The 15446-nt window shown below is 50.8% G+C and overlaps 1 protein-coding gene across 1 annotated transcript; it reads left to right on the forward strand.

Moving 5' to 3' along the window:
• Positions 1–9491: 9491 nt before the first annotated feature.
• On the forward strand, positions 9492–12620 carry LOC115619251 (DNA replication complex GINS protein PSF2-like). The gene is made up of 4 exons (XM_030511300.1): positions 9492–9657; positions 10834–10933; positions 12000–12126; positions 12495–12620. Exons 1-4 carry the CDS (start codon positions 9492–9494, stop codon positions 12618–12620), a joined length of 519 nt encoding a protein of 172 aa, XP_030367160.1.
• The last annotated feature ends 2826 nt before the right edge of the window (positions 12621–15446 follow it).

The following is a 15446-nucleotide window of genomic DNA, read 5'->3' on the forward strand; positions in this document are numbered from 1 at the left end:
TTACTGGGATACCCGTTTTTGCAAAAACGTTAAATAAATAGCTGCTTCACTGTTGTGTCTAACCTGAGCCTTTACAAGAACAGGTTTTTTAAGTTTCTAACAGTTAGCAGATCCTGGGACTCTGGGACCCAGAAAGCTGCTGCTTCTCCCTCCTTTCTAACACGAGCCCAGCTGGTGTTTGCGGGAGCAGCTCCTTCAGAGGGAGCCAACAGAGCAGCTCTGGGCTCTCCAGCCAAAGCTTTTCTTGTGGCCGGTGTTTGCAAAACACATCCCTCTTTCTGCGGTTCCTCTGGCATCTGGGAAGTCATGAGCTCGCCCTGCCCTTCCCCCTCCAGCGAAGTTATAAGGCTGCCCTCTGAGACAAGGAAGTACAAAATGAAATAGAATCCTTTGTAAATAAGAAAATTCGGTTTTAAGTAACTTTAAGCTTGGCGGCTTTGTACATAACAACAAAACTTTCCAAACCTAAAAAGCCCAACCAAAAGAACATAACAAGGATCCTTGTATAAGATAAATCGTTGTAGCTGACATAGTTTTAGAACCTTATGACCTTCGCACAAAATTTATTGTAAGCAAAACAGGACTGTAGATAAAGAGTATCTGAAGCTAGCAGATGTTCAGTAGGTGCTGTAGCTAAGTTAACTGATAAGTAGAAGGATGAGGAGAAATCACTCACTTATGTCAGCAGTGTTACCGAACCAATTAAGCTGGCGTAAGCATTTATCTACTGTGCATGCTTCAAAGACTACCAGAACAAGAGTTCAAGGAACGGCCAAGTGATGAAGATTGTTGGAAGAAGTAAAACGACCACCAAAGACCACTACCACGTTGTTATGCATATGCAAAAATGGGCGTGGAATTATGTAAAACAATTTTTCGGACAACTAATGCATATGTATGATGTTTATCGGAAATATAATGAATATGTATGTTAAGCAACAATATAATCATGATCTGTTTAATGCTTAAAGGCGACACATTAGGAGGAGATATCCCGTGTCTCCCAGCGTGTCTCCCAGCGCTGCAATAAAGAATACCTGCTTGTCAACTTAAACTTCGTTGGCGAGTTCTTAACGAGTTCTACGAATCACCTCCATCCTCACCCCATCACCGGTGCTTCAGCCCCCTCCACCCTCCTCTGCACAAGGGCAGGACAGGGCCGGTGGGTTGGGGAGCACTGAGCCAGGGAGAGGAGCAGCCCAGCTGCCAAAGGACCATGGCCAGAACTGGGAACCAGCCACACCAGAGGACAGTGCAGGGCTTGCCAGGCTCTGGCTCAGACTTTGTGCTCTAGCTCTTGGACTTTGCAGCTGAACAGGCAAAAAAAAAAAACCAAACAAACCACCAAAACCAAACCCAACACATGAACCAGTTAATTTATCTGTTTTCTGGGGCAAAACTGGAGCCTCAGGTTGCAAATGTCTCTGCCCTGGCCTTTGTGTCTAGGACCTGGCACTGTAGCCTTTCCCCTGTGCTGTCTACCCAGCTCTTGACCCTGAAGCTTTGCAATACTCAGTTATTTGGTGAATCAGAGGAGCTAGACCAAGAAGGAAATCAGCCCTTTCCATATTTGTACTTTTCATCAAACATGACAGGACCAGGCCAGCAGAAACTGGAGCAAAACCACCCACTTCCCCTCCCTTCTCACTTTTATGCCCATCCCAGCAGGGCTTGGTCTCATCTGTGGGGCTCTGATCTCACCAGAGATCTACCAAGCTCCTGGGATCAGTTCGCTCTGATCTCAGGTGAAGTTCAAAGCTTTCCCTTGGTTCCTACCTCAGGCGTGGGGTGTTTAATGTGTGCTGGCATTCCCCACATGCCAGCACCCTGGATGTGAACCACTGCTTTTCAGCTCTGTCTGAAAAGGAGCTGTCTCGGGGCCTCGCCTCTTAATTGCAGAGGAGGTGAATGTGAAAAAGCCTCTGGCTCCTTTTAATGCAGGCAAAGGCAGCTGCTCTGGAGGCAGAGCCTTTGCCCAGGCATCCTCGCAGCAGGGTGGTACCCAACCTGGTGCTCTCATCCTTGAGAAACCCTCTGCCTGGTGCTGTTCCCACTGCTGGGCTGTTTTTTGGGCTGACAAGTTGGACAGGGAGGAGAACAGACACTTTCTAGAAGCTGGAGAAGGTAAAGATGCTCCCAGAAGCTGGGAGCATCACTCTTCTCTAGACATTAAGACCTGAGGGATGCCAATGGGTCCTACCAGAGCTGGGTGTGGGATCCTCACACCAAACTGGTACTTGCTTTTCTAGGCGCTTTCTAGGTGAAGTAAAGCTGTGGCGGAGGTTGGGCAGGGGGAGCGGAGGGTTTGCTTGGCTCTATGTGGGCCCCAGAGCTTGGAAGAGCCAAGATGAGTCACTGACCCTCATCCCAATAAGCTTTTCCCAGCAGCTGTGGGCAGGAGGGATGCAGATTTCCCAATGAAGGAATTTTTGCCCAGAATGATTTTCAGCATCTTAAAAAAAAGTGATGTCTCACAATGGGAATTAACCACTTGAAAGCTCTCATTGCATCAGGGATGCCCAAACAGAGCAGGGCTCTCAGGGCATCAGGGATGCCCAAACAGAGCAGGATGGGGCTCTCCTAGACAATGCATCCCCTGCTGCTGCTAGCTGCTCCAGCTCAGCCCAAGGGAGGCAGCCCTGGGTGCGATGCTGCAGCCCAGCATCCCTCTATTTCCTGTGCATGGGCTCAGGGTTTTCTCTGCAAGCACCAGTTGCCTTCACAAATAACAACCTGATTCCTCCTGTTCACCACCTTCTTGCCTGCAAATGTTTGCAGCACCGACCCCAGGAGGGGAGAAGCTGGAATGGGATTCCTCCCCCGGCAACAGGCTCCTTCTCCACCCTCCCAAAAAGTTCCTCCCAAAACTCAGCAGCTGAGATTGAGTCACTAAGTCGCTGTGACATCACTGGTGGTTTTGCTGCCATGCACCCATGCTTCCTGTTATGCCCAGGCACCTATAGATACATATTTATATACACACATGCATATAGGTGTGTGCTTTTAGCAAGCAATTGAGTTCACTCCTTCCTCCCAGCATTGCTTCCTGCAACCCTTGCCTCTCTCTTGCAGCACCAGCTGTAAGGGCCAGCGGTGGGGCTGAAGAGCTGGGTCCCGCTGAGAGGATGAAAACATGGGGCTCGAGTTATCCTGCTTGAAAGGTAGGTTTGGGTGGGTGCTGGGGTCTCTCCTGCTCTGTGAAGGCATCTGGGGGATGGCTGTACATGGAGGAGCTTTTAGGTATTTCTGCCATGGGCAGGACTGGTGTGGTTTGGCATCCTGGTGTCATTTAAGGAGTCCCATGGGTGACCTGTTGCTCAGGCATCACCCCGATGTCCTCATCCCCTACCCCAGCCCTATAAAAATATAAGGGTCTGGTCCTGTGCTCCCTCCTGCATCCTTTGCTTTGGAACATCCTTGGTCTGATGTCATCCCACAAGAAATCAGGTGGGTTTCCTTAGAGGTGGGAAAGAGCCAGCATGGGTGGGATGCTCTAGGTATGGATGGGATGCTCAGGGTCAGCCTGGAGCATCCTTCATTGCTCTGCTCTCCTTAGGGATATTCCAACCCAGGAGCTTTCTACCCAGCTGCTTTCCCCCTAACTTTACTTTTCTTAATGGAGTTAGGCTGGGGATGGCAGAAGCGATGTCTGCAGAAAGTGGGAGCTTTTAATGCTCCTGGCCTTGTTGCGCTGGGTGAGCAGGGCAAAGGCTGGATATTTTATCTCCCATTAACACTGCATCCCAGCACTGACCCCTGAGCAGCTCATATTAATCATCCTTGAGGTCATTAGGGATGGGAGCTAACGAGCATCCCTCTCTAAGGTGTAGAGCTGCGTCTTCCCAGGCTCAAACCCTATGTGAGGTGCTGGCTGTGATGGGCACAGCTTTAGATGCACCACCCAAAAATGAGCTCTGCACCCCCATGTTGGGGATGCTGCAGGTGGGGCTGGTGGTGTGGGGTTGAGGTATTTGGGGATCCCACAGACCCCCCCCAGCCCAATATGGGGTGACTGAAGAGGGGAAACTGAGGCAGCCAGGGAGTTCCTGTCCTGCCCCAAATCCCCAAATCCAGGGCAGAGCCCCAAAATATCCCTTTGTGCCTCCAGACCCCTCTGATGAGCTTGTAATCTGAAATAAAAGACACCCTCCCTTTTCCAGCTACCTTATGTAAGGCAGGGCTTTATCCTTAATTAAAAAGAGATTTAAAATGTCAGTGTCTTTCCCCTCCAGGCATTTTCCTGCTTGGGAAGAGCTGAAACCTTCCCAGCCACTGCCTGTGTCGCACGGGGCTTTTCTCCCGATTAAAAAAGCAGATTAAAGTGATCTGCTGCCAGGGGGGTGGGGGGTGGTGGACAGGAGATCGGGGGGGGCTGCTGTATCCACCTCTATGGGGCACCCCAAAATCCAGAGTGGGGAGGAGGTGCGAGGCTGTACCTGGCTCCTGGGGTGTGTGTGTGTGTGTGTGGCCGTGGATTCTCTAGTGGCTTGTAAAGGGTCAAGTGGGACATGGAGGAGGGCAGGGAGGCGGGGGAACTCCAGCCCCCATGCCTGATCTTCCCCTTGGTTGCCCCTTAAGGCTTGAAGATGTGTGTGAGCAGTGGGAACTGCAGTGACAGGACACAAGCAGCATCTCCAGGTGAGAAGCACCTGCATGTGCCCTCCATCATCGTCACACCACCCACACCAACAGGGACCATGCTGTCCCAAGAGGCACGGCGGGTCGGGGGGGCACCACTGTGCAGCCAGTGCTGAGCATGAGCATCTTGGGGACACCATCCCAGCAGGATCTGTCCCTCCTCCACTGGGATGGAGCCACGGCCACCAGGATGTGAATTGGCCAGGTCCAGCTCCCCAGGGACACGTGGGGCACCCACCACATGGGTGGGTTTGGACAATGGTGACTGGATGTCTCTTCTAAAAGCACCGGGAAGGGGGTGGCACTGGATGGGACCGCCTGGTGAATAAAACCCCTGGGGCTCTGTACCCCCTGGTTTGGCACCCACCACTGTCCCCCCAAAAACACCCCTGTCACCACCACCCCGCAGCTGACCCCATGCTGCCGGGTGGCACAAAGTAGGGGACACCCCACCAGACCCCACCTCTCCAACCGGATTGAAGGAGCCGGTTGCAAACAGCACGGGAAAAATTAACTCGATGTTGCCTGCAACCTACCCTTGTGGTCCTGAAGGATCGGCCACATCCTGGGAGGGAACCGGGGGCAATGCTTCCCAGGAAGTGGCAGCACTGGGAGAGGCAGGAGTATGAAAGCAGATGGAAATTTCGTTTTTTAATGACAGCAGCAGATGGCAAAAGACACATGAGTGGAGTCTGCAGAGCCAGTTACAGAGCAACCAGTGGAGCTGTGGCACCGCAGGGGCTGCTCCATTAATGGGGAGCAGTGGGACTGTGGCATATGAAAGGCACGGACTCAAAGCATCTTCATGCAGTGAATCACTTTATTACCTATTGCTCTAGCTTTTATACCATTCTAGCAAAAGCTATTTTTAGCCTATTGCTCTACCTTTTATACCAAGCTAGTTTTAGCACATCATGTTTAGTTCCTGGTTTACAGTTTTGTTTTTCAACATTCTTTGTTGTTTCACAAACAGTCCCAGAATAGCCAGTTCCTTATCTTTCTGTTCTCCTGCTCCTGTCCAGCTGGGTTGCTCTGCTTAATCACACAGTGTACTTTGCTTCTTCTTTAACTCTTTCTTCTCCAGCCAAGCAGTTACTTCTCTTTGGCAATAATCAAATAGTTTCCATCCTCTCCTACATCTCCCCCTTCTTTATTTATCTGTGAAAGGGCAAGGTTCACATATAACTGGGTGACCATAACCTGATTCATACTTCGTTCAATTGATTGTTGAACACAAGAAAAAAGACAAGGAAGACAAAAGGCAATCATTAATACAGCAATTAGAGCCATTAAAATAAACCCTGCAATATTTTTAACCCATGGTCCAAAATTCCCGAGCCATGAAGACAGACCAAAAGTGTCCCACCCCTGATTTAGCTGCAAGTATGAATTGATTCTGAGTGGTCGCTTAGATTCATGCAACACATCCCATCAAAATCCTCGCACCCATGTTTAAATAACACAGACACAATCACGCTCTTGCTCAGCCTCCTCAATGTGCGTGTATCTGCTCATTAATTTTATCAAATGTGCAAGGCCCCCCAACTGCTCTACTGACTGAGCTAGCCATTATGATTTAAAAAGTTCAAGACGAATGTGGCTTTCCATAGTCTATCTTGTGGGGAGTCTTGATCCCGGTTCCCCCTTTTTTTTTTAGTTAACATGTCTTTGAGGGAGCCTGGTGTGGCCGATAGAGAACTGGGCACGCCACTGCTACCTCCATGTCCTCTCGCTTAAGAGCTTCCCGCCTGCAGTCCTGCCATTGGTCCTCCAGACCCCACCCCTGCTTCCCTGTAAATGTCTGCAACTCAGCAGGAGGAGGAAACAAGTCCGGCTCCTTCTCCGGATCTACAAAACCAGGATCAAAGGGGTCTGTAGGGTCGCTAGGATCACCGGGGTTATCAGGGTCATCACCCGACTCAGCCGTTTCCGATACAGGTGCTTGCGCTGTGAGGATCGTCATGGTCCGCGGTGAGGACTGCGACGACAAAGGAGGCGCAGACGGGGAGACAGAAGGGGGGCGGGGGGGGCAGCTGGTGATGAGGCTTCAGGAGATTTTACCCCCTCACGAGCATCGGTAGCTTCCTTAGACATGACAGCATCAGAGGCAGCGCTGGTCTGTACCTGGCGGAGTGGCCAGGATCTGCCATCAGGTTGCCAAATGCTTCCCTGCTGTGGGGTCCCCGTTTGAAGCAGCATCATGCAGCCGTTTACCAACAAGTTGCCAAGCAGGGATTTGGAAAGTGCCACCAGCTGGAAAGTCAGGCACTTTATCACGGATCCATTCTAACCAAGTCACAAGTTGAGGACCCGATACGGGCCGATGCTGAGCTTCAAGCAGATGGCACATTACTTCCAGACTGCGCTGCTGATCTCGGGATAACTGTGATGGTGTTCTCCATCGCGTTCTCAGCCGCTTACCTTCTGTCCTGCAGAATGGTAATTATGGTGCACCTCGAGCTTCCTTTCAGCTCTGTCTCTCAAGCTTCCTTTCAGCTCCGTCTCTCGAGCTTCCTTTCAGCTCCGTCTCTTGAGCTTCCTTTCTGTAGCAGGAGGCCCTGACTTGGACGGTAACAGAATAGGAGTATTTGACCTTGATGATAGAGCCCTGTGCCTCTGAAGAGAAAAGAAAAACAACTTTGAGAAAGTTATCTGAGTGAAGAGACATAGTCAGTAGAAAAGCAGGGACTTGGCTAACAGAGACTGCGCGCGTGTAGGTAACACCTTAACCAATCAACGTATAGCAGGGGTGTGTGAACAAAGGCTATACCCTATCAGGAGTTGCCTGGTGGCGAAATGCTCACATCTGTTACTGTAGAACAAAGGGCTATACCTATTAGGAGTTGCCGAGTGGCAAATGCTACACCTTAACCAATTAATGTATAGCAGGGGTGTGTGAACAAAAGGCTAAACCCTGGTGGCAACTGCTTAAATTTATTACTGTATAAATAAGGCTCTGTTAAAGCAATAAAGGTCTTTGGTCTGCAGATCGCCAGAGTCCATGCCTTTAATCTCCACACCTTTCAGCTCTCTCAAGCTTCCTTTCAGCTCCGTCTCTCGAGCTTCCTTTCAGCTCTCTCGAGCTTCCTTTCAGCTCCGTCTCTCGAGCTTCCTTTCAGCTCTCTCGAGCTTCCTTTCAGCTCCGTCTCTTGAGCTTCCTTTCAGCTCCGTCGTTCAGCTGAGCTACGCCACCAGTACAGCCATTGCTGTCTCTTTAAGGCCTGTTTCGGGCGCCATTTGTGGCGTATTTAAGGCACGGACTCAGAGCATCTTCATGCAGCAAATCACTTTATTGCCTATTGCTCTAGCTTTTATACCATTCTAGCAAAGCTATCTTTAGCCTATTGCTCTAACTCTTATGCCAAACTATTTTATCACATCATGTTTAGTTCCTGGTTTACAGTTTTGTTTTTTCAACATTCTTCATCATTTCACAAACAGTCCCAAAATAACCAGTTCCTTATCTTTCTGTTCTCCTACTCCTGTCCACCTGGGTTGCTCTGCTTGGTTGCACAATGGACTTTGTTTCTTCTTTAACTCTTTCTTCTCCAGCCAAGCAGTTACTTCTCTTTGGCAATAATCAAATAGTTTCCATTCTCTCCCACATGGGACCCCCCCTCCTGCAGCCCCTGGTGTGGGGTGTCCATGGCAGCACCAAGGTTTGGCCCCACAGTCCAGCCTGGGGGCACCCCCGGGGTGATCCTCACCCCAAGGGTTGGAGTTGCTCCCATGGGTGCCCCAGGGCTGAGCCCAAGGCAGCTGGGAAAGGGGACTGGGGGGAGCTGGCAGCATTTAGGGGGAAGGGGTGTTCTGTTTCCATGGTGACCTGCAGGGCAGATGGAGGGAGGGATGAAGGGATGGATGGAGGGAAAGATGGGGGGAGGAATGGGTGAAGGGATGGTTGGATGGAGGGAGAGAGGGATGGATGGATGGAGGGAGAGAGGGATGGATGGAGGAATGGATGCAGGAATGGATGGAGGAATGGAGGGGGGGAGGGAGGGATGAGTGGAGGGAGGAAGGAAGGGAGGGAGGGATGGACAATGTGGTGCATGGACAGACAGCAAGAGGAGGGCTGATTGCTGTTCTAAGGCATGGATGAGTGAATAGAGGATGGATGGATGGATGGATGGATGGATGGATGGATGGAGACATGAAGGCATGGATGGATGGATGGACGGGTGCAAAGATGGATGGAGGCATGGATGGGTGACTGGATGAGTGGGTTGGTGGGTGGATGGGTGGGTGCATGGATTGATGGATGGAAGGGTGGATGGAGGTGGGCATGGAGGGGTGGGTGACAGTGGACATACTGGGGACATAGGGACAACTGGTCTGATGGAGGCTGGTGGGTGCACAGGAGAGGTGGCCCCGGTAACTAACACACACACCCACATCACCACCGCGTGTCCCCGCAGGGCACTGCTCCTCCCGGCCGTTGAGCGCTGATTGGCCGAGCGCCACCCCCGGGGAGGCACCGAGATTGTTCCCGCTGCGACCTACCCAGAGGGTAGGCCCCCCCCCACGGGGCCGGGGCCGGGGCCGGGGCCGGAGCCGGAGCGCGGCGCGAGGAGCACAGTCAATCAGAATGGGGTGCGCCATGGCCTGCCAAGCGCCGCCTGTGCGAAACCAATCAGCGTGCTCCGAGCTCCGCCAGACTCCGCCCCTACGCGGAAACCGCGAAAACGCGCCTGGCGGCGGGAAGCGGGGCCCTGTGGGCGGGGCTTCACCAGCGCGCAGTCAATAGGGAGGGAGGGCGGGCGCGTAGCAGGCCTGGTTTCGGTTTTGCTTCCGGTCTGGTGCCGGTTCGGTCTTGGCTCGGGTGTCTTGTTACCACCACCACTACCGCCGCCGCCATGGAGCCGGTTGAGGTGGAGTTCCTGGCTGAGAAGGAGCTGGTGACGATCCTGCTCAACTTCAGCCTCGACCGGATCCACCTCATCGGGGTCGGCGGGCAGGGGCTGGGGGGGTGGATTTGGGCACCCGCCCGGGGGCTGAAGGGCCTGAGGACAGGACTTGGGGGTCGGGGAGGGAGGGACAGAGCCTGGGGAGCTCAAAGGCAGGGTTTGGGGCGCTGATGGACAGCCCTTGGGGCAGGGGGGATTAGGTGTGGGGATGGGGCCTGGGGGATTGGGATTGAGGGCAGGAGGTGGGGAGGTTGAAGGACAGGGTCTGGAGAGTTTGGGAACAGGGAGAGGGGTTGGGGGCATGGGGAAGGAACTGGAGGGATTGGGGTCTGATGTGATGAGGGGGGAGGGATTAAGGGTTGGAGGACAGGGCAGAGATGAGGAGGAGAGGGGGGAGCGGGTTGGGAGGAGCAGCAGGGCAATCCCCCAGTGGGTGCAGCAGAAAAAAGAAATTAAGTATCTCTGGTTTTCACCATTAGTGGGAAGCTTAATTCAACAAACACAAAGTAACTCAGGGAGGATCTGATTTCCCACCACTGGAATTCTTTATATTTACAGGAGATTTAATCTTCCCAGTTAAGTCAGGTATTTATCTTCTGTTCCTCTGGTGAGGAGGAAGAACAGATTGAATCCCCAGCCCTGACACTCGTATTTAGCAGTGGTGGGTGGTTCCTCTGAGCAGCACTTCCACCTCTCACAAAGCTTGTTCAGAAAGAGCTTTGGGGTCCTCAGATGACCCTCTGTGAGGAGGGAGACCTTGGAGAACACATATGTGTGTTAATCACCATTTCATTCACTCCATGAAATAATTTTCCTTGAGCATGTTGGAAATGGGAGGTTGTCTCACTCTTAAAAGTGAGATTCATAGCACCTTCCCTTTTGTAGTCTCAAGGGAAACTGAGAAACAGAAGAAGTAAACATTAACACAGCTGCAGGAAGAGGGAGACCTGCACCAAGTGCTCCTGCTTTATTCATTCAAGGGGGCACAAACACTAATTACTGACAGTGCCTTGTGGGTGAAGGGAATATTTCTTGACAGCTGATTGGTTTGGGGATGGAGCTGAGGTAGATCTAGCCTCCCAGCATGGTGTGCTAAGCACAGCTTCAGTCTCCCTGTCAGCACCCTTGTATACTTCATTCCAGAAGCCTTTTCCTGCCTGCACATTGATTCAAGCTTGGACATAGAGTCAGTCCTACAGCAATAGCATGTGGGTTTTCCTGAGTGGGGTAAAAATGTGCCTGGAGCATTGATGGTCTGGCAATGCCTGACCCTTCCTGGTTGTATTTTTAGAAAAACTGGAGGAAATCTGGGACCAGGAATGTAAAGAGGACACCTTCACTCTGATGCCCAGTCCCTATTATATGGAACTCACAAAGCTGCTGTTAAACTAGTAAGTAGGAAATGTATTGTAAGGGTTTCTGCCTGAGCACACACTTGCGCAGTTTTTCAAGCTTTCATTGGCCGCAGCCCCAGAGGGCAGTGGGAAAGTGAGAGTTAATGGAGGTTTATTTCACAGTGTGCCAAGATCTCGCTGCAGCAGTTTTCTCATCGTAACTTTGCGTTTCAGTAACTTGGGAATTGCTTGTTCTGTAGCCTGATAATTGGGGCTGTGCCACTTTATTGAGTGGCAGCTGAGCGTAGAGGCCTTGAGGATCAGCAACACATTCCATGGCTGCAATCTGTTCAGCAGCCTAAACCCTCCAGGCTTCTTCCTTGGCTCTCCTTCAGGAGGAAAGCTCCTCTTTCCTCAGCCTGAGAAGCAGGAGACCAAGGGATATTCAGAGTCTGAACTCCTGCCTGTTGAGGCATTTCACTTGTGAAATGTGCTGGCTGGTATTTTGCTCAGCGTGGGCTCTTTTGACTTTAAGCCCTCGATTATGGTGGGGTAGTCATTTAAGCACTGGCTTTTCTTCTGGAGATGACACTCTTGGCATGCAGCTCCTTCACTCATACTAGAATAACCCTGACAGCTCTGTCCATGCGAATTGAACTGATCTCTTGAGGTCTTATGGCAGCACTGAATTGCCTTAATGGGAGGATGTGGCACAACTTGTAGAGTCCTTTCAACTTAATACTTTCTGATAGAACCACAAGAGCACAGAGCTGGGGCTCTAATCGCAGCTGAGTCTTTTTAATTCCATGGCTGCTGGTGACTTTTGCCGGGTTATTGGCCCTCCTTGCACCTTGTACCAGCTGAGCAATTAAAGAGCAGAAGGATTCTAGTGAGAACCAGATGCTGCATCAGAGTTGAGCATTCCTGGATAAATAAACTCTCAGAAATCCCAGCGGCAGAAGTACCAGGCTGGATTTTAATGTTGAGTTGCAGGTTTTTTTCTCTATAGCGAACTGTTCTGCTTATGCCTCAGAGGACTGAAGAACTGCCAACAATACTTATGCTGGTGATATAATGTATGAGTCCCTCGCAGCCTGTTTTGAGCCTCTCTCCCCTCCTCTAGTGCCTCAGACAACATCCCCAAGGCCGATGAGATTTGCATGCTGGTGAAGGATACCTGGGACACCCGGATAGCCAAGCTGTGGCTGTCTGCAGACAGCTTCATCAGGCAGCAGGAGGCTCATGCCAAGGTGTGGTGGGGACAAGCTTTGCTAGCTCAGTGTTGGGAGCATTCCAGATGCCATGTGATTGTGTGGGCTTGTGACCGATGAGAGCTGCTTGTGAAAATGCTGGTTGGGGCATGTTTTTTTCCTGGGTTGTGGGTACGTCAGTTAGGAACTAAAGCCATATGCTGAAACCTCACTTTATGGGCTGGTTGCAGCTCCCTGTGCTGTATGGAAACAGCACTCTTGTTCCTTGTGTGCTGCTGTTGACCGGGGGTGGCAGCTGGGCCAGCCCTTGGGGTGTCACTGATGGGAAAGCATGGGCTACAGAGCTGCTTTCTGAGTTCCTTGTCCTCCACTGCAGCAGGGCTGTTTCCCCAGATTTTCTCCTTTAGCTGGATAACTTAATCTTGATGGAGATCAACACAACCAGGGCTTTCCTTACTCAAGCCTTAGATCACATGTACAAGCTCCAGACTAACCTTCAGCCTGATGAGAGTGCTCATTCCCAGGATTTCTGAAGTACTAGCCAGGCCAATCCTAAAACCTCCCAGGAGAGGGCAGTGGGAGCAGGCTCCACTCCTCACTCTTGGCCCTTCATCTGGGCAGCCTCCACCTTCCTGTGCACATCTCCTGGAGCCACCCAAGCCTCATCTCCCCTTGGCTGCCCCTCCTCGGCAGCCTAAACCCTCCAGGTTTAGGTTCCCCTTCCACATGCGTGCAGGCAGGGTAGAGGGCAGGCAGACTTACAGCCGTCTGGGAATTGCTCCAGAGCTGCTGATGGCACAGGAGCATCTCTGCATGGGAGCTCCTAGCTTCAGAGGTGGGCCTCTTGGGCTTAGAGATGTACTTGGTACAGGTGGTGCACTACCATGCTGCTGTCTAATGGGGTCGGGTGGACCTCTGCACCCTGGAGCGTGGGTGTACTTCATAGAGGGAACTTCTGAGGGCAGCACAGGCCACACACGCCACACACTGGCTTGAAAGCAGTACATTTCTAGGCAGTGTTTTGCCATGAATTTTCTCAGAGCCTTGGAAAGGGGGAAGATGTGCAGACAATGAGAGGTGTCTGCTACTCTGCTGGGGAGATCAGCTGGGAAGCAAATCCAACTGCTCTTTGGAGAAGGACAATGGTTTTCCTTCTCCATACCAGGTTGTCTTGTGATATCATATGTCTTGACTTTTTTTTTTCCTTTTAATCTGAAATTGTGTGTATAAAAAGGAATAAAAACAGTAATTTCAGCTGAATGAATGGCATCAAATGAGTCCCTGTGTTCTGTGCATTGAGCATCCATGGGTTTAACAATGCTTGGAAAAACCCACAGCTCTCCTTTGGCTCCAGCCCCATTCCCCCTGCAGCAGACCGACAGGCGAGGGCAGGATCCTCCCTGGTGTTGGGCTGTGTTGATGGCAGATGTAATTATTCTGGATGAGGAGGAAATGCTGGCTCCAACCCAAGGGTGGTGAGTGCTGCCCTTCCCAGAGCATCTGGGCAGCTCCTGCCTGCCATCTGTGCCCTGCCTGTGGCCAGGGCTGCCAGCAAAGGGCTCTGACAAGGTGAGGATGCTTGGAGCAGGACTGCTTTCCCATGGTGGGGGAGAAAGAATCCTTTGCCATCATTGTGGAAGAGTTTATTTTTTCTTTTGGATGTTTTCAGAAATTACAGCAATATATTCATAAATACCTAATTACTACATTCAACAAATAATATATTACAATTAAGTCAAACAAGTACACTTAGAACATATTTAGGGTTGGTTTTTTTTCTCCTTTTTGGGGTTTTGTTTTCTTTCACAGCATCTAATCTGCTCCCAGTGGGCTCTGCCTTCCTTTCCGTCCTCGCAGCCCTCCTGGGCTCTGGCACAGCTCCTTGAGCTGTGTACCTACCCGCATGGGGTAGGGTACAAACACAACCACTCGCCATGGCCCTGGGAGGAGTAATTCTGAGAAATTGCTCCAAAAAACATGAATTTGGGCTGGTGAGGGAGAGGGGGGAAGCCTCAGTACAGGAGCTGCTGCAAATACAGGAGTTGCTATGAAGTGAGGCTACAGCCTGGCCTCCGCATGGTGGAGAGGGATGAATTGCCAATGATTTTCCATCCTTGGCTTCTTCCCTCTACCACGGCACAGGGGAAGGGAAAAAGCGAGTTGAGCAGCAAGCGTATTTTGCCATGTTAAAATTCATTGTGAAGCCCAGAATTGGCAGCAGCAAGGCCAGAGACTGGCAATGCAATGGGGAATTTAAAAAAGATTAAACTAATTTCTGTCACAAGGGCATTTTGCCTCTTAATCTTGCACAGCTTGCTTTTTTTTTTTTTTTTTTTTGGTGAAGCCAATGGGAGAAAGGGGAGCTGGGGGGTGTGTGTAGAGGGGGTTTAATGCTTTCTTTGCAAGTGCAACAAGGGAATTTAAAGCAGAGGTCACTTTTTCCTGTAGATGTGAGCTTGCCTGTGGTGAATTAAAGAAAAATAATAAATAATTTTATTTTTTTACAAAATAAAAAGCCTCCCTGGGGAGTTGGGGCACACGATGATTAGAAAGTGGCTGCAAATGGTGCTGCATGGTGCCAAGCCTCAACTTGCTGCCCCAGCCTGGTGCTGCTGAGCACAAGGAGGTTGGTGGTGTCACCAGCCCCATGCTAAGCTGTGGCCCCTGTGGGCAAACCCCAGCTCCCCCTGCCCAAACTGCCTACTGATTGTTTTGGTATTTTAGGGGGGATGAGGACAGCCTAGTGCCACCCCTTCCCCAACACACCCACCCCCCCCACCCCCAATCCTCTTGGCACAGTTGATTTGTGTTAGTAAATTGATAGATGGAGCTCACGCAAGGCTGAGAAACCACCCAGTGCTGTGATACCCACAACTCCCCAGCTGGACCAGTAAAAGACCCAGAAACCAAAGAAAAAGGGTAAAAACAACCCTAAAACAAGTGGGTGAAGGTGGTAGAAGGGCTCAGCTCTGATTCCCAAGGTCCTGGCAGTGGGACAGCACCTGCCCTGCTGTAAAAGGTGATTCATTTTTCCTGTTTTTTAAATTCTTTTAAAACACTTCAATAGCTTTTCTGTCCTGACCACCAGCAGTACAAATACTAAAAGTGATTTAATCCTTTTGCCAAAACAGAAAGAAAATAAAAAGGGGGGAGGGAAAAGGAAGAAAAAAATAAAAAAAAAAGGCAACCTTTTTATAACAATAATTAAAGTAATAAAAACATACACAATTTTTCTTTAATATATGTGCACAGAATAGAAGGCTGAAGCAACTTTTTTTCCTTGACTTTTGAATCACAAACCCAGGGGTGACTGGCTCTGACAAGGTAACCCCACCTTGGTGCCCCTTCCCCGCCAAACA

The sequence above is a fragment of the Strigops habroptila genome, chromosome W (genome assembly GCF_004027225.2).
Source record: "Strigops habroptila isolate Jane chromosome W, bStrHab1.2.pri, whole genome shotgun sequence".
Classification (NCBI taxonomy): Eukaryota; Metazoa; Chordata; class Aves; order Psittaciformes; family Psittacidae; genus Strigops; species Strigops habroptila.